At 37.4% G+C, this 23,941-nt stretch overlaps 1 protein-coding gene across 7 annotated transcripts in view; it reads right to left on the reverse strand.

Annotated features, from left to right (window-relative positions):
* Positions 1-23,941, reverse strand: part of UBR5 (ubiquitin protein ligase E3 component n-recognin 5) — a 141,481-nt gene that overhangs the window by 73,887 nt on the left and 43,653 nt on the right. For 4 of the 7 annotated variants that reach the window (XM_060128609.1, XM_060128613.1, XM_060128611.1 and 1 more), the window contains exons 6-13: positions 15,973-16,162; positions 15,621-15,780; positions 14,886-15,035; positions 12,890-13,101; positions 3,546-3,662; positions 3,351-3,461; positions 2,596-2,750; positions 1,172-1,289 (exon numbers count right to left, since the gene is read on the reverse strand). In XM_060128609.1, coding sequence (XP_059984592.1) covers positions 1,172-1,289; positions 2,596-2,750; positions 3,351-3,461; positions 3,546-3,662; positions 12,890-13,101; positions 14,886-15,035; positions 15,621-15,780; positions 15,973-16,162 — 1,213 coding nt within the window. Of the gene's footprint in view, positions 1-1,171; positions 1,290-2,595; positions 2,751-3,350; positions 3,462-3,545; positions 3,663-12,889; positions 13,102-14,885; positions 15,036-15,620; positions 15,781-15,972; positions 16,163-23,941 lie in introns of those variants that run through there. The other 3 variants (XM_060128612.1, XM_060128610.1, XM_060128614.1) reach the window with 2 other exon arrangements.

Genomic DNA, 23,941 nt, shown 5'->3' on the forward strand with positions numbered 1-23,941 from the left:
TTCAGACTCTTTTGGTCTCAGGACCGTCTCCCCTTTTTAAATATTACCAAGAATCCCCAAATCTTTTGTTTATGTGGGTCATATATAGTTGGTATTTAATGTATTAGTAATTAAAACTGAAAATTTTAAATATTTAATATACCCCATGTTAATATAATTTATAAAAATAACTACATTTTTTAAAAAATCAGCAAGAAAAGTGGCATTGTTTACATTTTTGCAAATCTCTTAATGTCTAATTTAATGGAAGACAGCTGGAGTCCCATGTATGCTCCTGCATTCAATTTGCTGTAATATGGTACTTTAGCTGAAGTATATGACGACAACTCAGCCTTACACAGATAGGTAACTGGAAAAAGAAGGACTCTCAGATCCCCCGAAAGGGCTGAGAAGCCAGCAGGAGTCCTTGGACCACACTTTGAGAACCATTGGGGTACTAGAAAATCACATTCCATAAGATATATATATAAGAGGCTAAAACCATCTCAGAAACTAGTAGAAACACGAGGATTTGACGAAGACTCCTGCCTCATGCTGACAATATTGCCAGAGAGCAGTATCTTTCAAACTGCTTGGTCATAAGAATCATCTGGGATGTTTGTGACACATAAGGAAGCCTGCGTCCTACCACCAACCAACTGAAAGAATAATTCAGGCAAGGGGCTCCAGACTCTACATTTTTAAACTCTACATTTAAGTACCAAATGATTCTTAAAACCAGGCTAATCTGAGATTCCTGTCCCACAGGAAAACCAGCTGACATCAGGGCAGAATCTATGTTACTCAGCTATTGAGTGAAAAGTGATGTGGCACATACATACTACTGGAACCAGGTCCTTCAAATGACATTCATTTATAAAACTGCCTACAGGGGAATTAATTACAGGGGAAGAAATGATTTTGATGAGCAACAATGTCCCTTAGGACAGACTTAATTCGTTTTTTTTTTTAATATGTATTTATTTATTTTGCCTGCAGTATGCAGACTTCTTAGTTGAGGTACGCGGACTTCTTAGTTGCAGCGTATGAACTCTTAGTGGCGGGCATGCATGTGGGATCTAGTTCCCCGACCAGGGATCAAATCTGGGGCCCCCTGCATTAGGAGCGTGGAGACTTACCCAAGGAAGACCACCAGAGAAGTCTCAGGACAGACTTAATTCTAACCACTTACCTGGGTACCAACAGTGATGTTCGGCATTGAAGAAATACCAGCACTAGATTTGGGCTTTTTGTTTTTTGCTCTAGCTTTCTCTAACATTTTTTTCCTTTGACTAAAAGGGACTACACCCCTGAAAAGGAAAAGCAAAAATTGGACAAATAAGCGGCAAAGAAGCCCATTAAATAAATCTGAAATTATACACATTATATTTAAGTATTACTTGTATATTCCTTCTCTAATATTTTTGCCTCAGTATAATATTAGCATGTGTAACTTATTAATAATCATAACTTGATCACAGGTTTACAGTACATAACTGGGTCCACTTTTATTAAACATTTAGGATTAAAAGTCACAGGAAATTCATCATTTGATATTTACTTCCAAATAATTCTGTTTCATTAGTAAATTCCCCTATACATTACTTCTGCCAACGCAAAGTTGCTGATAATTCCCTAAAACACAACAGAAAATACATTTGAAGCCCCTTTCGAACATTAAAGGAATAATTAAATGAGGCACAGAATATTCATACAATGACATACTTTAATAACCTTTAAAATTATATTTTATGTAGCTGTTAAATGAAAAAATATGAAAAACACTCTAAGTTTCTAATTAAATAAAAGCAAAGTACACGTTTATATATAGGAAAAAAAAAAAGATTAATAAAATACTCCCAAAATGTTAATAGTAGTTACATTTGGGTTGTAGGATTATAGGTGATTTTTGTTTCTACTTTATACCTTTTAAAAATTTCATAATTATAGTCACTAAGTATGTATTATTTTTATAAGCTTTTATCTTAAGGGTTTTTTCCAATGTTACTTTGCTCCAAAGTGAAAATTTCCCTCTCTATAAAGCATTAGCTTTTTTTTTTTTAATTGAAGTATAGTTGATTTACAATGATGTGTTAGTTTCTGGTATACACCAAAGTGATTCAGTTATTATATCACATTATATATATATATATATAAAATGTGAAATATATGTATTATATGTATATTCTATATATAGAATATGAAAAAGAATATATATACACATATAAAATATAAATAAAAACAAGTAATCTTTTCAAAAGGATTGTGGTCAAAATATATATATATTCTTTTTCATATTCTATACATAATATTCTTTTTCATATTCTTTACCATTATGGTTTATTACAGGATATTGTATATAGTTCTCTGTGCTATACAGTAGGACCTTGTTGTGTGTCTATTTTCTATAGAGCAGTTTCTATCTGCCAATCCCAGACTCCTAGTTTATCTCTCCCCTACCCCCTTTCCCCTTTGGTAACCATATGTTTGTTTTCTGTGAGTCTAAAGCATTATCTTTCAACTGACCTTCTCTCTTGGTATTCCACTACTCAAAGCACCTATCTGTGTACATAAAAGCATCCACTGATATGAAATACCCCCCTCTGTGATACTCACCACCAATATAAATTGTTCTCTAGCTGTGCGCAGGTATAAAGGGCACAGCAATGTAAAGAAACAATCCGTTCTCCTTGAAGTTCTGAGTAAGTCTGTGCGGTGTGCTCTAATTTAGAAGCCACAGAACTTAAAGTTTCATCTACCCATGTAGCAACCTAAAGATAAAACACCAGAGGATTAAATAAAAACAAGTAATCTTTTCAAAAGGATTATGGTCAAAACGAGGGTAAGGAATACCTACACTCTGGACTGGAATTCTAAAGGCTAGAAAAAAAAGTAATTCAGAAAAGGTCCTTAATAAGACTAGAAACTAAAATACTTTCTTCACGCAAGTCAATCAAAATACTAGTTATTGAAATAAATGTCTAAAGCCATCTCTAAGGCATTAATTGAAAGTCCATATCTGCTCCAACAATTTTTAAACGAATTTAGTGACTCTAAAGTCACACTGATAATCTGAGATAGAATATCCATACTTCCTCAATCTATCTACTGTAGTTCTTCAATATCTCCTCTTTTGCCAGGACTTAGCGTGAATATTTTTCCTTCCCTTAAAGTAGAAAGCTATCTCTGAAAAGGAATTATAATACAGAGATAAACCAGCAATAAAAAGATTATACATTGGATTACTGTACTAAGGCTTGAGACACTTTGTTATTTGCAGATCTAGTTAGACAGAAATGAAAAGATGGAAAAGGGGCAGGGAGAGGAAGAAAATCAAGAATTTAAGAAATGTTTTTCACAGTGTGTCATACCTTGTTATTTTCTGTAGCTACAGTTGCTCTTATGCTATTTGCAGACAGGAGAACTATCTTTTCATTGGTTAGCCCCAAAAATGTTGCTCGTGGATGATGTAAGGAAGGATTCTTTGAAAGCATAAGAAAAGTGATTACCATTTTGTATGCTGATTTGAAGAGCTATTTAAAGCAAGATTTAATATAATGAAATACCTGTGCATTTCTGTAAGGCTCAGATTCACTCCACTTCCACTGATAAAGTTCTCCTTTACTGCTGACAGCCAAAAGCTCAGAATACAGAGCCCCAATACAGATGAATTTTGTTCCATCCTGTAAAGTGGAAATAACACAGTGGTATAAATATAACAACTGCCAAACCTAAAGATTCGGATACATCACATTAATTACTACATCAAACTTCGATTAATTATGTGAACACACAAACCGCTTTAGCAAAGTCTCCAGCACAGCCCACAATGCCCTCCTTTAAGTGGCCTGGGCGCCCCACGCCCCCCCCCCGTGCCTCCGAACTCACTCTCCTCCAGTCATATTGGCCTTTTTCCTGCTCCTGCCAGTATCCCACCATGTCCTTGTCATTCTCTTGCCTTGTTTCTCAGGTGACTCACTCCCTCTCCTCAATCAAGTCTGCTCAAATGAGACCTTCCCTGACTGCACTATCTACAAAATCAGCACTCTAATATTCCATCTCCTGACTCTGCTTTCTTTAGTTCACAGCACTTCACAACTTGACATATTTACTTGACATATTTACTCATTTATAGTCTACTTCACTCAAATATAAGCTTTGTCTTGTTCACCACTGTATCCCCTGTTCTTAGAACAGTGAACAGAGTAGATGCTCAATAAACGTGTTGAATAAATGAAGAAAAAACAGACTAAGGAGTTGAAGTGGGGAAAGTCGAGTATCAACACAAGATTCCTTCCCTGTAGGCTATTCCAAGCTGCTGAAACAAGTGTCTGTGTTGTTTTTTAAGGTAAAAGTTCATTTAGTTTTAAAGCAATGCACATGCAATGAGTCGGAACGCAATTAAATTATAAAAACTGCAGACAATAAATTAATAATATAAATGATAAAGTGATATTTTTTTTAACATAAGACCAAAATGACCAGAAATCTCACAGCAAAGCTTGCCAGTAACAGATTTTACGTTGTATTTTTGCCACTGCAAAACTTCTCTGCTCTCTTTGATGTTCTGGCTCCAGAGTATGCTAAACTAATGGCGTCTTTTTAGGTTTCTGTCAAATTCCAAACTTATTTGGTCAGATGGGTTATGGTGCTCAGCTATAGTCTGTGAAGCCTGTCAAGACTTATAATAACAACAGGTTATGCCTCAGAGCTGTATAGAAAGAACACTAATTTTTTTTTTTTGCAGTTTCGTGCTGTTGATTTTTCTTTTTTAAAATGTAAGCCACTAATTGTTTAAGAAAAAATTTTAAACCAAAAGTTGCATATTAATAATACACACAAACCAAAACACAAGTGACTTTTTTTTTTTTTGTGCGGTACGCAGGCCTCTCACTGTCGTGGCCTCTCCCGTTGCGGAGCACAGGCTCCAGACGCGCAGACTCAGCGGTCATGGCTCACGGGCCCAGCCCCTCCGCGGCATGTGGGATCTTCCCGGCCCGGGGCATGAACCTGTATCCCCTGCATCAGCAGGCGGACTCTCAACCACTGTGCCACAAGGGAAGCCCAACACAAGTGACTTTTAGCACAGTACATACATGCTTACATAAACTCAAATATTTACACATTTAAAACAATTTCCATTTAACATACGAAATTTCTGAAATACATAAAAGCATTAATACTTTCTATAAAACTACAATTAAAACATCAAGTGCTTTCTTGGAGTTTCAAGTTACCTCTTTAAAATAAGATCTTGCTTGCATATATAGTCTTTCTCCAATAATCAGTATGAACTTTTTTTCCCCCAAGAGGTTTATTTTCCAGGTACATTATAAGCTCAAGAAAACGGACCCAACAATTATGCAATGTAATTATGTCACAACAACTTAATTGCACATAATGCTTTAAAGTAGGTTTGGATGAAGTTCTCAAACACTTTGGTATATGTTCTTCAGGGACTTCTATTAGAAACAACAGGAATTTTAAGCCCCTTCCATCCCCATTTTGCTTTAAAATGGACAAGTCTTTGGTTAAAGTTCTATATTTTGGGCATTTATTATTAATTAAAATGGTCCCCAAACCAATAAATGGCGCTGATGTATTATTAGTTTACAAGACTTCATTTAACTTGTTTCTGATGCAGTGGGAAGCTATAGATATTCATTTATTATAACATGTCATTGATAGTTTCAATCTTTCACTTATAAGCAGACAAATCAATAGGTTTAGTCAGTATCTCTGTTCATTTTCTGTTATAATCTAAACTATACAGTAACTTCCAGTAACTATAGATACTGAAGAACACTAATTTTAATCTTCTATTTTACCAGTGCCAATCAGCTCTATTTTCAAGTCACATCTATGGAGGGATGGGAAAGAGACCAAACTTGAAATTTTCCAACTTAGCAATTCTACTCTTCCCTTCACCATGGGTATCTGAAAAACACACCGTGTACCTTCTCCAGGGCTGCTGCATCAAATCTTAACATTTCTACCTCACACTTCCTTCTCGACCCCTTGGTTAAAGAGATGATAGAATCAGACCAAGTTGAGTCCAAAACCTGGATCCAACACTTATTAAGTAGGTAACTTCAGATAAGTTATGTAACTTCTCTGAACCCATTTCTTCACTTCTAAAATGGGTATAATAATAACACGATGGGGAGGGGGGCGGTAAAAACCAAATAAAGTAACATATATTAAAGCACCTGGCACAAATAAGTGGTCAAATTCAACTCTGGTTACTCTGCTGCCCTGACTTCATCTCCTACTCACCCAGAAGGCACAAGCTTCCTGAGTATTTCCATCTCCATCCAGACTTACTTAATGAAAAAACACCATTCTCCCCTCCCCCTCCCCTTCTCAGAGAAAGAAGTGTTCCTCTCTACTATCTAAGGACAGCTCACCACACACAGTGGACACAACCCTCTCTCATTACCTCCACAACCGTCCAAACCCGCCTGCCCTTCAGCCTTAGGCCCGGAGAAGTGAACTGTCACCCGGCGTCCGTCTCACCTCACCGGCTCGCACTGACAGCCACGCCTGCTCTTGCAACAGCCTTATCGATGCCCCGTGCATTGAACCAATCCATCTTCTCTCTTCAACCTCTTTGAACCGTTGGACCCTGTTCATCACCAGTTCTAGAACCTCTCCTCTCCCTTGTTCACAGGTCACTACTCTCTACTGGTCTTCCTCCTATCTTCATGACTACAGTAATTTCTCCACCTTCCTTGTACCACCACGTACTACTCCCTGACCCAGATTCTGTCCTTGTCCGTTTATTCAAATGATGTTCCACCCTCAGCCTAAGTGACTGTATCCACTGGGGCGCCACGCTTTTAAACATGTAAATCTTCTATCTGCAGACTAACCTGCAGATTAACTGCCTGGATGTCTGAAAAGCACCCTACCATCTCCAAAATGAATTCATCGTCTCCTCCAAAGCTACATGTCCCCTGTAGTCCCTGTCTCCATGAATGACATCTACCACCCACCCAGTAACAGGAGGGCAACAAGGGAACCTGGGCCCTCTCTTCAACTCTTCCTCTTCTCTTAACCAGATGGTGACTAGCAAACCAATGCTATACTTTGTCTCAACTTCCTCGAACATTCTTCCCTTCATCCATCCTCCCTGTCATTGCTTTGGTTGAGAGCCTCACAATTCCCTTCTACAACAATTCTAGCAGTCTCTTAACTGACTCTAGATTTTTACTATTCCTATCTTTCTCCCACTGTGCCAATAGTGCTCGTCTCCCTAAAAATATACAAAACCAAACCCCACCAATCTCATCATGTCATTTCTCTAAGAACTCTGCTGGCAGAACAACATCCTAACTCTTTGGCAAGTTGTCTAGGGCTCTCTGGTCTTCTCCACCCTGCTCTTCTCCTTCTCCCACCACAGAGCAGCAATTCTGAATTTCTCACTGCTCTGCAAAACACACCCTGACCTTTCCTGACTCTAGGCCCATACTTGACGTGTTTGGAATGCCTCTGCATCTTGGTTAATGCCTACTTGACCTTAAAAATGCTGCTTAAATGTCATCTCCTCTGTGAAGTCTTTGCCACATCTCTCAGGTGGTGTTAGTCATTCCCCACTCTGAGCCCCTATAAATACCGTATTCACACCTTCAGTCTAGCACTGGTCATACTGTGAACACATTTCATTGTATGTGAATGTCTGTCTTCCCCAATGAGTTGCCTATGGGAAGGTCCATAACGAATTCACCTCTACATTCCCACAGGCCAGCTTGGTGCTTGGCACATAGTAGGAGCACACTGACAACTGAAGGAACAAATTCATCTCAACTCAAACTTTTTGAGTAAAAACTCTACCAGAGCAGTACAATCCTAAACAATTCATCCCTATAGCCACAGCATGGTGTGTGAGGCACTCTCAGAACTGACTTGCCTATATCCTTCAAGGATGGACCAATGTTCCCCAGCTCATTAGTCCTGAATGAGCTAAGTGAACCCTGAAGGCCCTGAAAATCCATTATGGACAAATGTAGAGAGATGGCAAAACCACCAACCAAAGGAAGATGATGGAAAAATCACCTATTGTCTCTTGCCTGATTTAGATCAGTAGGTGGAGAAATACAAAGCAATCAAATACACACAAAGAAACAGTATTTTAGCTCACACACTTCATAATATCATAGAAGACAAGGCTTTTATCGTTTTGATGAAATACTAATGGCTGCTTCTGAGCAAGTTGGGCCCTGCTTCAATCCAACTGGAAAAGGTGGATATGCACATTTCCGTTAAGATCAGTAGTTTGTAACTCTATTTTTTTTTTTTAAACAAAACGAATCCTTTAGAAGCTGAATCTAATCAATAAATTTGCAACTGTCTGAACATTGAAGATCAACCAAATGAGGAATCCCTCCCTAAAGACAGATGGAAAATGTCAAAAATATGATAAAAATTACCTTAAAAAGCCAAAGCTTTAAAAGAAAAAGAAAAAGGTCATTCAGCATAGCAACATGAACTCCTATTAATTTCATCTAGTGACTTACATTTTTTTAAAAATTGGTCTTATTATTCCTAAATTTCTCCCTACAAACCTTGGTTTTCTTTTTTTAAATTTTCCTACTATCAGCAAACACTAGTTTTCCCATTAAGTACCAATTCTAACTGCAATGTGCTGTGTATTATGGCTGAAATGGATGCTATACAACTACAGGTTACATGGCACAATTTGTTAACTGTCCTTATTCACACTTCACTTCTCCTTACCTATCTAGGTTTCCATTTTCTCCTTATGCCTGGCTTCTCTTCCTCTTTATGACCTCTTCTCCTTTTGCTCTTACTTCATTATTAAAGTACATTTGTGACACACCTAGCCAACTTTTAACAGATACTTCCTGGAAGCTTCCATATGTCGATTTAAAAAAAAAAAAAAGACCTTCCTCACCCAACTTCCACTTCTAGAACCTTGAAGGCGAAGCAGAATGACCAACAAATTTGATCAACTGGTCCCAACAGTGATGGCTGCTTCAAATAATTTAAGGAGCCAAACGTCATGGGACTATTTCCTCTCAACACCATTCAAAGAAACTTGAGAATAACACACAACTCTACAATTCAAAAGGCTGGTGGAGAATAAATTTTCTTATTTTCCCTAAACTATATGAAAATAGATCCAGAACAGTAAGCGATACAACTGTAAATTAACAATACTGACTTGCTGAATCAGTTTCGTTTCTTCATCACCCACCAAACAACTTTTGTCAAATTCTTCTCTGGGAGCTTACTGGAAATAAAGGATGTGTGCATTTTCTAATCTGAAAGGGTTTGTTTTGTTACAGGGCACAAAGCAGAAGTTTTTATGTTCAACTTCAGATTTACTTAGTATGGATTTCCGTGTATGTTTTCTCGGCCCTTTCCCTTCAGCATTTACTACTTAGCTCTTACTTTTAACAGTCTTTGTTACTATTGTGGCTGCATTTTTTATTCTCTTATCAGTCACTTTAGATTCTTGTTGGAAGTAGGTTGGTATATACATGTATGTATATATATATATAGTTACAACGTAAATGTAGACATTCAGCAACACAGAACTAAATTTCTAATCTGAGAAAAGTAAATTCCAAAAATGACTGAGAAGTGAAAATGGAGCCATGTTAGATAACTGCCTAATTGAAAGATTGCACCTTCCCATCAAAGTAACTCTTAGTAATCACTCTGGCCTCCTGTGATTCCCCAAAGCCTCTTATACCTAATTCCATTATGGTACTTAACACCAAGGTATTAACATCATTGTTCTGCCTTTCTACAAAACTCTCACCCTAACACCTGAACAAAAGGCCTAACACACAATATGCATTTAACCAAGGCTACTCAATCACGTGTGCATGTGTGTCCCCATCCACTGATGGATGCTTAGGTTGCTTCCATATCTTGGCTATTGTAAACAATGCTGCAATAGACATGGGGGTAAATGTATTTCGAGTTAGTGTTTTCATTTTCTTCAGATAAATACCCAGAAGTGGAATTGCTAAATCATACAGTAGCTCTGTTTTTAATTTTTTAAAGACCCTCCCTACTGTTTTCCATAGTGGCTGAACCAATGTACATTCCCACCAACAGTGCACAAGGGTTACCAATTATGCTTTTATACTAGTTTTGACATTTAAATCAAAATAATTTATGGAAATAAAGTTTAAGGTTACCTCAAATATTTTCAATTTAAGATTATACTGTAAAGGCTTAAAGAGAACATTCATTCCACCATTAAGGGAGCTTTATTAGCCTAGAAAATGGTGAAATTTTGAAGAAGTAGCTGTTCCTCTAAATAGGTGGTGGGAAAGTCAAAATTATTCCAGATAATTTAACAGTGGAATTTCTCAGGCACTCTAACAAAAGGAAGAATGAAAAATACCATGGACACTAACCAATCTTACAATTTAGGTCATTTCTGAAATTAAGCTGGGACACCCTCTTCCCACCCTCCCACCCCCCAAACAAAACAAAAAAAAAAAAAAAAAGGGAGAGAGCGAGAAAGCAAAAGAGACAGAGAGACTACCTCCAAACAGTGCGTGCTGACGCCCTATACCTCCCTGCTCTCTCCACCTACCTCTCCATCTCCTATCAAGTTTGCCCCAAAACCCTTTTCTCCTCCTCAGGGATCACCACCCCCAATTCTGGAGGACTAAGAAGGCCCCACATAGTGCCTGTTTCTTCATGTGGAATGTATCCTATGCCCCTGTATGATCATTTCGCACACTGTTCTAAAAGCAAGGTCTTTTTTTCCCTTTAACAACTCTCTGCATTCTCTTTCTGACTGTAGCATTCAGCCTTGCAAAACAATCATCTAGTGGTTTGTTGATAACTGGGATAATGCTTAACAGCTTTATTAGGTTTATGCTGTTTTCTTTCCCTGAACTGAAATTTTTGATGTCTAAATTTCAATCACAAGCTAATAAAAAGTAGTTCTTCAGTGACATTTTAAATTAGGTTTTTCTTTAATAGGAAAAAAAAGGTATAGGTAGGATATACTTTGTTGCACACACTGCTATTTCTCCTTCATTCAATGTCTAAACAAACGAAGGAAATAACACACTAAGTAAGACCTGTACAGTGTCAAGATTTTACGATGCATTTAGTAACTGTCTCTGAAAACAAGCTATACGCAAAACCATGCCTATCAGTAAATGCCAACAAAGACCGGCTAACTCTAACAGAGGGTACGCTGGCCAGGGAAAAAGCTTGCTAAACTCATACTGTTCAAAACACTTTCAGATGTGTGACAAAGAAGCCTACACTAATATGTATGCAATGGCACTATTAAAACAAGATTAATGAGTCCTCTATTACTTCCTGCCAATATGACATAGACACAGCTCTAGCATGATCAAGGCAAGAGAAACAGGAAACAAAGAACAATGTAGGGGAAAAAAAAGAAATGAAAAAGAAAAAGCCCAATGGTTTAAATCACCTTCTACCATATGAAGTAAAAGTAGAAATTGGAACATTTCTAGTTTTATGGAAATAAGTAAGAGAATGCAATTCAGGGAAAGTCTGTCAGCTGCCAAAGAAAACAGAATAACCTTTTGCTTACAAAGAGGCTGATTGAAATTCATGTTCCTTCTTGCATTCAAGCTTTCCACATGAGCTGAATACAGAGGAAAATAAATGAACTACATCAACAGTCACAATAACTATGAAATATAAACAAATTCAGAACACTAAATAATATTTTTCCTTTAATATCCCAAATTCAACTTCAAAGAAAGAAAAGAAATCTACATCAGAATCTCCTTATCTGCTAGAGATAACCTTCAAGTTCTTATCTTCTTTTACTTCTACTTTAGAAAAGTTCCTATCCAACTGGCTCTGGAAATAAGAAACAGGCACTCCAAAAAACAGGTGAAAAACCCATGGCTTCCTACAGGAGCCTTTGAAGATAAATTACCAATCACTTAAGACAGTGAAACCTACACACCATCAATAGACTATGTCTATATGGGAAAAGAATCTAAAAAAGAGTGGATATATGTATTTGTATAACAGATTCACTTTGCTGTACACCTGAAACTAACACAATACTGTAAATCAATTACACCCCAATAAAAATAAAAGTAAAATAAAAGAATGTGTCAACTCTGTTTCACTTGTAGCAGTGATGGATTTTTACAGATTCAAATCAACTTAAATCCTGCATGCTTTCTAGAAGCTAGTCATTGTACTACCACTCAGGATGCAGAGCATAATTCCCCCAGTCCATTCCTGTTCAGCCTGCTTTGTCTCCCACAGCTTTTAGAGCAAAGGGCCTGTCAGAATTCACTGCCATCAAACGGGAAAGCTAAAATCAAAGAAACACAGATCCCTAATCTTGCCCTGACATGCATGCTTGTAACAATGACCAGAAACCTGCCCTGCAGAAAATGGGGTACTCTTGACAGTACAAAACAAATTCCTACCAAGAAATATACCATTCGTTACTGGTATAATTACCACCAGAAAAGAAATCTTGAAACAGAATGCTGATATATTATCTGGAACTACCATCCTTATTTCTCTGATTTACTTCATCAAGTAGAAAAAGAAATAGCACCACTGAACACATCTCCTTAAAACGACTCCTGTACTGTCAAATAAAGATGATCTACTTATATTTAAAACAAAACAAAAATATCACTTTATGTCTGCATTTTATTTTTATTTTTTATTTTCTGACCGCGCCATGCAGCATGCAGGGTCTTAGTTCCCTGACCACGGATCGAACCCATGACCCCTGCAGTGGAAGCATAGAGTCCTAACCACTGGATGGCCAGGGAATTCGTATCTCTGCATTTTAAATGACAGTATGAAAATCTGAAATAAAACAGAAACCTTTTTGGGGGGGTGGTGGGGAGTGCCAGGAATTCAGTTAAAATGGAAAGGATGGGTGGGGTTTCTTTTCAAATACCTTATCAGGCCACCACTGCAAATCTTCTCCTAGAGACACTGGACTTTGAACAGGTGTATTCTTCTTATCCAAGTTTGGCTCTCCTTCCTTGCTGGTAGAGCCCCTTTCATTATCAAATGAGGCTCCATCAAGCCACCTTCGTTCACGTAAACGTAAAACGGATTCACGTTCACGCAACAGCTCAGAGTCTCTCTCTAAGGGAAGAAGGAGAACTGGTATGCAATTGGGTCACACCAGTGGGATAAAAGTAAGCCACTCTCTAGTAAAGACCCTTCAGGATGCAACTAACAGCAGTTTATCCACTCACAAGAACTTAATGTAAATGTATACCTAATAAGCTTGACATGCAACATTCAAAACATTAACTCTTTCAAGTGAATGTATGAAAATTATAAACTAGTATTTTTAAGCACTATGTAGAGGCAGACTTTTCTGAATTCCAACTATATGCTTTTAGAGCAGAACTGCTTTATTTTAAACTGGATTTTGGATTTTTTAAATGGAGTTTTAAATTTTTGGCTTTCATTAAAAATGTTTACCGTACCGTAACTTAAATTTATTAGAAAATATTCATAAATTAAAATTTTAACACGTTAGATACATAAACCAAAAAAGAGTATTTGTTAGAGAGTCTACACATACAGATTAAAAAAAAAAAAAAAACAACCAAATCTTGAAAAGGGTAAAATAAAAATCCATTAACTATAAAACTTTTGATAATCCAAGCCCTTGTTTAGAGTAATTTTACAGGCTGGATTTTTATGGAAAAGTCTTAAAATTTCTGAGAAACTAGACAGAATTTTTCTTTTGAGAATCTTTATAGAAAGATTACTTTACAAAAATGCTTCCCCTGAAACTGGCCTACAAACTTTTTAAAACCAGTTTTTTTCAGCTTGCTCACATATTATTTTTTAAATAGGCAACCAAAATAAACTTTCCAAGACTTGGATAGTAAGGATTAAAAACAATATTAAGTTGAACCATATAAAACTGCCATCCATGCAGATCTAACATGGTCAAGTACCACCAATTTCATATGGTTCAAAGTAAAACAGATGCCCACATAGAATGACCTAAGGAAAAGCAAAAGGGAGAAATTTAGAAGGAGTTTTGTGTTAGATATTGAATATCTTAAATGCAATACTTGATGCATTTTAGGCAGTAAAATATGCACTTATTTTTAAAAAATTTTTAAGCCATTACATAATAGGTTCAGTACACTAAAAGATCATCGTAAGTCTGTTATTTTAAAACTGCTTTCAAGTACTAGGTATTTGCAGTAAGGTCTTAATATAAAACAGCATCCTTTCCAGTTTACTAATGATAAGTAAATAATATATCTGATTCTTGCCTGTTACTTCAATCAAGCAGTTTTACATTCTGGAAAGTAAAAATACTGACTTACAAAAGTTAAAATGCAAGCTAAATCCACATCAACATACACAGAGAAAGGTTTATATTTGTATGATTTCAAAATCTTCTTTCTAAACTCTACTGTGTACTATACCTTTTCAAGATTTCAAACTTCTGAAAATATCATTTTAGTATAATAAGCATTTCTATATATTTACTATTGATCAATCTCATTCTAATAAGTTTTTTCATATTTCACTCTTCCATCTAACCAGGGTTTAAAATGAACAAAATAATCACTTTATTTTAATCAAATAAACTAAAGAGACTTGTTATCTGAATGCTGCATGTCACCGTAAAGCAGAATTCTGCTTTTACTTCAGAATCCATATTCCTAATTAAAAATACAGTTAGGTAAGTTGTAACCCTTTACATATATGCTACTATGTTGATAAGATCATCTCTAAAGTTCTAGTGTGGCTCTTCAAACTCAAAAGTAACTATTTTAATGCCAAAGCATCCAAAAACACTATCAAGTAATGATTTCGTCTACTGTAATATTAAAAGTTCAAATACAATGAATTCTACCACTATCTCTCCATAGAGTCAGCCAACAATCACAAAGAAATAAATGCAAAATTACCTCGAGATGAGCCTAGCCTGGAAAGTGACGAACGACGAAAAGAAGGGTAACCAAAATAGCTAATGTCTTCAGAAAACATGGCATCTGCATCAATAATGACACTTGGGTGGGCAGAATGAATGTCAGCATCAAGAAGAGACATAAGATCCTCTATAAACAGAAACAAACATAAATGAAGCAGATATAGAGAAAAAAATCTGCAGACCATTGAAAAATCCCTGAAAATTAAAACATTAAAATCAGGGACTGACTACTGACATAACCTGAGAAGAAAAGCAGTAACTACCTAGGAAATAAAATTAACGTTATTAACACAGATTTTAAGGAACATCAATTGCATGATTGTTGCTTGTGCTAACTACTAAATTACCACAAGAAAAAAAGATCACTATTGAAGATTCTTGTGACATCACAGAAAGTCAAAATCTAAATGCAGTTCAGTTATTCCATATTCAGTAATAAGGGCATCAAAATACAACATTCCAGTCATCTGTCAGCCAGTGATAAAGACATGCACATACATCCATGTCTTTATAGGACCAAACACAAGTCCACTGAGCAAAAACATTTTCCCTTAAAGAGAATTTTACCATCAAATCAAACACTACAGTGAGAAATATCTACCACCTTGGAAAGAACAGTCAGCAAATCTATTGCACTTTAAAATTCCATTCCCCAGTCAAAAAAAAATCTCTCCCTTCAGAGATGAGAAAACCATGATGGTGATCAACCAACCTCCAGGCAAATAAGATTCACTGGCTGTATCATCCCCATCATCTCCATCTTCATCATCCCGGCTAAGTAAATTATTTACAGCAAGGTTTACATCAAGATTTGTTCGCTGAAGTTCTCGAATAATGACACTTCTGGATTTGCCTTGTAAAACGACTTGGGCCTGAAATAAAAAATAGAGTACTATGCTAATTATCTTTTTCATAACTTCTTTATTAAAATCAGCTTCCTAGGATCAATACAGAAAACCAGTATTTCACAGTTCATGATATAAATCATGACTACAGCCTGCTATATTTAGTTAAACCTCACCCTGTCCTGCTATCTTACGTTAATTGTTCTACAAGATCCATACCTGTGAAATCAGCTCCTCTGGAATCACAGATGCTGGAATAACTGGCTGGGGTTGACTGCCCAAAAGCCCAGATCCTCGATCCCGTCCCGTCCGAATTACTCGAGTCTGTCGGCGAGAATCTCGAGCTCCAGCTGACGACCTACCAGAGGATCCTCCTCCACTTCCACCCACTCCAGAACTCCAACGACTTCTAAATATTGGCGAATTTAAAGAAACAGCATTTTAAACAATCATTCAGAAAGATCGCTTTGGGTCTCATGTTCATTATCTTAGAATATGATAAAGTTATTTTTCTAACTGACATAATATGCTATAGTAGTATTTTGACAGAACAATAGAACTGAACTTTAAAATAACACTGTTCCGGGCTTCCCTGGTGGCGCAGTGGTTGGGGGTCCACCTGCCGATGCAGGGGACACGGGTTCGTGCCCCGGTCCGGGAGGATCCCACATGCCATGGAGCGGCTGGGCCCGTGAGCCATGGCCGCTGAGCCTGCGCGTCCAGAGCCTGTGCTCTGCATCGGGAGAGGCCACAGCAGTGAGAGGCCCACATACCGCAAAAAAAACAACAACAACAACAAAAAAACACTGTTCCAATTTTTTTAAATGCTGAAGTATAAACTCACTTTTTAGAAAGATATATACCACCCTTTTGCATCTTTTAAAACAATTTTTTAAAGAACCACATACCAAGCATTTCTAGTCACAGCTCTAAAGTGAGTTATAGAATGCATCTCACCTTTGCGTGAAAGACCTATGAGACATAACTACTAACAGTCTGCAGCACAAAAAGTAAAATTCAGAGTTTAAAGTTTAAAGACACAACTAAATGGAAAGACACCCGTGCCCAGGGGATGGAAAATTTAATATTGTTAAGATGTCCATACTGCTCAAAGCAATCTACAGATTCATCAAAATCCCTATGAATATCCCAATAGATTTTGTCCCTCAAAGGACATAATCAACAGAGTAAGGAAGCAACCTATAGAATGGAAGAAAATATTTACAAATCGTTTATCTAATGAGAGGTTAGTATCCAGAATATATAAAGAGCTCCAACACTCAACAACAAAAAAAATCAAATAACCTGATTAAAATATGGGAAAGAATGCGAACAGACATTTCTCCAAAGATAATACACAAATGGCCAAGTAAGCATATGAACAGATGGTCAACATCACTAATCATGAGAAATGCAAATCAAAACCACAATCACCTATCACCTCACACCCATTAGAATGGCTACCATGAAAAAAAAAAAAGAAAATTACAGGTGTTGGCAAGGATGTATAGAAACTGTAACCCTAGTGCACTGTAGGTAGGACTGTAAAATAGTGCAGTGCTATGAAAAACAGTATGAAGTTTCCTAAAAAATTAAAAATAGAACCACTATATATGACTCAGCAGTTATAATTCTATGTATATATCCAAAAAAAATTGAAAACAGAGTCTCGAAGAGAGATTTGCATACCCATGTTCATAGCAGCACTATGTGTAAGAGCTGCGTGGTATAATGTTGATTGTTCTCGATTAATGTCTCGATTTGATTGCTATCAACTTCAACTGGTCTACTCAACCGTGGAGCATCATCATCCAGAGAGAAATCTCCAGCAAGGAACTTCGCAGACCACTTCTGACACATTTGATCAGTCACAGTACCTTCCCCATACACTGCACAATTTTTTTTGGCGTTTCAGTTGTGTTTTTACCTTTCTTGAAATAATAAAGCATAATATGCCGCAAGTGTTGTTTTTCTTCCATCTTCAATATTAAAATGGCTACACAAAAATTCACCAATTTTGGTAAGTTTTTTACATGCACGCTGATATGACAGCTGTCACAATACAATCTAACAAAATTGTTTCAAATGAAGTTAAAGACAACTAAGCGCCACTAGAGCCATCTTATGGGAAAACCGAACAAACCTTTTGGCCAACCCAATACAACACAGATGAACCTTGAAGATATTATGCTAAGTGAAATACGCCAATCACAAGAAGACAAATACTATATGATTACAAATATAAAAGGTACCTAACGTAGTCAAATTCATAGAAACAGAAAGTAGAATGGTGGCTGTCAGGTGGTGGGGAGAGGGGTAAAGGGAGTTGTTTATTGGATATAAAGTTTCAGTTTTACAAGATGAAAAAGTTATAATAGAGATTTCTTTCACAACAATATAAATATACTTAATATTACTGAGATGTGCAGTTATAACCGTAAAGATAGTAAATTTTATGTTATGTGTTTTTAAACATGATTTTAAAAATAGTCATGTGTTATCAAAGAAAGCAGTACTCTCAAAAACAGACAAGTTTTCTTTTCAACTTATATGCTTTGTGACAATTACGCAACAGAAAATAATATAGGATCAATGAAACATACAAACAGATATTCAAATCAAACATTAAGTCAGCACTTCTACTTCATGGTTTCCTGTAAGTTGTCAAAATTAAGTCAGGTGGAACCACTCTTTTGGAAGCTTTTAACAGTCAAAAGCTACATATATTATTTCAACTTGAAAACAGGAGGAACCACACTAAAGAGTCTTAAAAAGATATAATTAGGGTAACTATATGTCCCAGTTTGCCTGAGATAATGCCAGAGTAAGCCTACTGTCTGAGCCTATTATTAATTTCACTCCAAAAAACCCCTGTTCAGACATTATATGGCCAAAATAAATATAAGTAATGACTCAATATTTCTACCGAAAAATGCATATGATTTTCCCCCTAAGCAAATAATACTGGAAACCTGATCAGGTATACTATCCAAGTACACAGCTATTCCTGGCAGACCTTACAGGTATCACAAACTCAAATCTCCACGAGAGGTAGATAGGTTACTAATTTCTAAGTAAAGTCAAGACGACAGGGAAGAGTGGAGAATACCTGCGTATCCAGAACATTCAAATTCTTGCCTTTAAGCCAATTTGCAATCTCTGCTACACAAACCCTCACCTGAGGTTAGTTGAAAGACAAAGGTCAAAATATCCCTGGCTTGCCCATTCATTAACCTGACCGTTACCATGGAGAATACCACGTTTTCCCACTTGTACCCGCAGTGCAGGATTTCTTCTATCAGAATCCAAACAATCTACCAGCCGACCAGCCTCAACTGCTCCTGAACATTCCTCTAACCAGCTTGCTATCCAGAGAAAGAGCAATGTGTTAGACTAAGTATACATTAATAGAGGTTTATTAGTGGTCACAAAAGACAGTACTGGAATCCCCTTTTTATCTATAATTACAGTGAGTTATATAATTTTCAATACTAAACTCAAAAATAATGGAAAAGGGCTTCCCTGGTGGCGCAGTGGTTGAGAGTCCGCCTGCCGATGCAGGGGACACGGGTTCATGCCCTGGTCCGGGAAGATCCCACATGCCGCAGAGCGGCTGGGCCCGTGAGCCATGGCCGCTGAGCCTGCGCGTCCAGAGCCTGTGCTCCGCAACTGGAGAGGCCACAACAGTGAGAGGCCCGCGTACCGCAAAAAAAAAAAAATAATAATGGAAAAACCAGTTTCTTCTATCCTTACTTTGCTCATCAAATTAATCCTACAATTTGACCCCATCATATAATACTCAAGGTACACAAAGTGACTCCAGTCAACTGAGAAAATCACACTGAGTATGGAATTAATCCACAGCTTGCAACCTTAAAGCCCATGGGTCAAGTCTGGTCCATATACTTGATTGGCTGGTTAAAAAAAATGTACAGCATCAAAAACAAGAAAAGTCCGAGGGCTTCCTTGGTGGCGCAGTGGTTGAGAGTCCGCCTGCCGATGCAGGGGACACGTGTTCGTGCCCCGGTCCAGGAAGATCCCACATGCCGCAGAGCGGCTGGGCCCGTGAGCCATGGCCGCTGAGCCTGCGCGTCCGGAGCCTGTGCTCCGCAACGGGAGAGGCCACAACAGTGAGAGGCCCGCGTACCAAAATAAATAAATAAATAAATAAATAAAATAAAAATGGGGTGTCCACTTACTTTGTCGAAGCCCTACAACCTACTATTTTACCACCTTTTTAGACTGGGGCCAGCTTCAGCTGTTTACAATTACAATGGCCTGCTTGGCTTTTTCCTTTCAAATCCTGTACTATTAGCTCAAATTAAACTCCGAAGGAAATACGGTAGCTCAAACCAATGAAAAGCAGCTTATACCTATCATCCATTATAGCCAGTGATAACAAACAACGGAATAAAGAGACTTTTGATACTAATATTTCCATTTTAAACATCCTATTAAACATAAACTCTTTTTTAAAAAGTATTTATTTATCTATTTTTGGCTATGTTGGGTCTTCGTTGCTGCACGCGGGCTTTTTCTAGTTGCGGCGAGCGGGGGGGCTACTCTTCATTGTGGTGCGCAGGCTTCTCATTGCGGTGGCTTCTCTTGTTGCGGAGCGTGGGCTCCAGGTGCGTGGGCTTCAGTAGTTGTGGCACTGAATCATTAAATCACTCACTTCAGTAGTCCGGCTTAGTTGCTACACGGCATGTGGGATCTTCCCAGACCAGGGATCGAACCCGTGTCCCCTGCACTGGTAGGCGGATTCTTAACCACTGCGCCATCAGGGAAGTCCAACACAAACTGTCTTTTTTTCTCCAAATAAAGTTGGTGTTCTTGCCCTTAACCTGGTCTGAAATAAGTTTAACAAAAATATCCAGGACATTTTTAAAATATCTCCCAGGATAAATTTCAGTAATTATGAATGGGGAAAAGACAGCAGCTAGAAATACTTAGCACGTAAACCTGCCAATTTAGTGAAAACACCAAAGGGAAAAATATTCAAAGTCCCAGGAATTTTGACTGCTATGTATTCCTAAGAATGATTAGTTATAATAAATGATCAATTCTCAATTATCCATGCTGATGGAAAAGAAAAACAGTACCAGTCATCCCAAAATCTTTCAAATGCATCTCTCAGAGACCACTTGCTCCCTAATTCACAACACTTCTCTGAACCCAAAGGGAGCAAGCCAGGACTCCAAAGGTAAGGGGTTGGGGACCAAGGTCTGTGGGGACAGTCTCTTTCACATATGACTGCATTTGGTAAATTTGCAGATAAAAATCCCCTCTGGGGACTCAAGATCTGTCTGTTCTAGATTCTCTATTACATATAGTAAATTGCAAGCTTCTTTAAAAGTTTATTGTAATCAATACAAATGGGGGAAAAAAACTATACAACTCAAGAAAAAAATTTTTTATGAAGGATAGTATTTTTGACTCTAAAGTTTCTTAATTTACAGAATAACGGATCACAATTTCACTATCAACAAACTGAGAAAAATTTCAGAGAGGCCAAGAGAAACAATCAGCCTTTAATAAGTGCTTACATTTTGTGGACATCTGCAAGACCAAATAAAGGTAAACATATGGCTTAGCCAGTGGGACACTGTGACATTTTTCAAAAGTGCAATTCAGAAACCCAATGCTAAAGAAAGCTTACACAGAGTCCACTGTAGGGGGGAGGGGGAGGGAGACAGAAATACATGAGTCAAACAGGAGTGCAAGCCAGGGTGAGTAAGGGGGACTCAAACTTTAATGATTCTCTCCACATTTTAAAGTCTTAAAATTAGCCCCAACCTTCTTTGGAGTAGGTCTATTGAGGCTTTATTCAAGCTCAAATGTACTACTTTATTATTATATTTGTTACATATGTTATTAGCGAAGTCATAAAATTCCACTACTCTCAGTCATTCTGTCATGCAGTGTATTATAATTGGCTGTATCCAAGTTTTATTTATAAAGAGAAGAGGATTTAAATCTAGTACAATTTGAGCGACATAAACAGCAATGGATTATAAACCATAAAATAAAACAAATATACGAGACCATAATGATATAAATAACTCAATAGAAACAGACATAAGTGGGCAAGGAGGGAAAGTTCTTCTTTACAGTCAAATTTCAGTTAATGAGTACAAAAGAAATAATGAAAAAAGTTTTTAAAAATCACTACTTGGGGAGTTCCCTGGTGGTCCAGCAGTTAGGATTCGGTGCTTTCACTGCCATGGCCTGGGTTCAATCCCTGGTCAGGGAACTGAGATCCCACAAGCCACGCAGCATGGCCAAAAACAAAACAAAAAAATCACTACTTGGCCAACACCACAGTAACAACTAAAGCAAAAAATCACCAATGGATGGTAAAATTAATGAGCAAAAGTATGATGGAAAATAGGATATTTACATAGTCATGAAGTATCTCTCCACAAAATACATACGAATTACAAAGGGGAAAACAGTAACTTTACAGTTGAGAAGTCTGGCAAACACCACCTTAACTAAGTGATCAGAGGTATAACCATCACCAGTGATGAGACATATCAGTACCATGTGCCTCCTGATACGATGCACTGAGAAGGGCACATCATCACTTCTGTGGTATTCCTGCCAGAAATGCATCACCTGCAATACCAATCAAAATCCCAGCAAGTTTTTTTGTGGGTATCAACAAACTGATTCTAAAATTTATAGGGAGAGGCAAAAGACCTAGAATAGCCAACACAATACTGAAGAAGAACAAAGTTCTTTTGACTAACTGACACTACCCAACTTCAAGACTTACTGTAAAGTGACAGTAATCAAGACAGCGTGCTATTGGAGAAAAAAAAATGGACAAATAGATCAGCGGAATAGTAAAAAGAGTCCAGAAATAGACCCCCATAGAGTCAACTGATCTTTGACAAAGAAGCAAAGGCAATACAAAGAAGCAAAGACGGCTGATTCAACAAATGGTGCTGGAACAACTGGACATCCACATGGAAAAAAGACACAGACCTTCACAAAAATTAACTGAAAACTGATCACCGACCTAAATGTAAAATGCAAAACTATGAAACTCCTAGAAGATAACAGAAGAAAATCTGGACGACCTTGGGTTTGGCAATGACTTTTTAGATATGATACCAAAGGCACAATGAAAGAAATAACTGATAAGCTGCACTTCATTAAAATGAAAAACTTTGGCTCTGTAAAAGACACTGTCAAGATAATGAAAAGAAAAGCCACAGACTGGGAGAAAATATCTGCGGGAGACACATCTGATAAAGAAGGCTTATCCAAAATATACAAACAACCTGATGGAAAAATGGGCCAAAGACCTTAAAAGACACCTCACCAGAAAAGATCAACAGCTGGTAAATAAGCATATAAAAAGATACTTCACATCATATGTCATCAGGCAAATGCAAATTTAAAAAACAAGATACCACTACACACCTATTAGAATGACCAAAATCCAGAACAATGACAACACCAAAGGGTGGTAAGGATACGGGGCAACAACAACTCTCACTCATTTCTGGTGGGAATGCAAAACGGTACAGCCACTTTAGAAAACAGTTCAGCAGTTTCTTACAAAACTAAACATATTCTTACCATATGATCCAGCAATCATGTTCCTTGGTACTTAACCCAAAGGAGCTGATAACTTACGTCCACACAAAAACCAGGACACAGCTTTATTCATAATGCCAAAACTTGGAAGCAACCAAGATGTCTTTCAGCAGGTGAATGTGTAAATAAACTGTGGTACATCTACATAATGAAATATTATTCAGCACTAAAAAGAAATGAGTTATTAAGCCATGAAAAGACACGGAGGAACCTTAAATGCATACTATTGTACTAAGTGAAGGAAGTCAAGCTGGAAAGGCTACATACTGTATGAATCCAACTATATGACATTCTGGAAAAGACAAAACTAAGAAGATGGTAAAAAGATCAATGGATTTTTAGGACAGTGAAACTACTTGATATGATACTGTAATGGAAGATGCATGTCATTATAAACTTATCCAAACCCACAGAACATACAACATCTAGAGTGAACTCTAATGTAAACTATGGACTGTGGGTGATGATGTGTCAATGTAGGTTCATCAATTGTAACAAATGGACCACTCGGGGTGGGGGGGCGGGGGTACTGATAACAAGGGAGGCTGTACATGTGTGGGGACAGGGAGCATATGTAAAA

Source organism: Lagenorhynchus albirostris, chromosome 17, assembly GCF_949774975.1.
Source record: "Lagenorhynchus albirostris chromosome 17, mLagAlb1.1, whole genome shotgun sequence".
Taxonomy (NCBI): Eukaryota; Metazoa; Chordata; class Mammalia; order Artiodactyla; family Delphinidae; genus Lagenorhynchus; species Lagenorhynchus albirostris.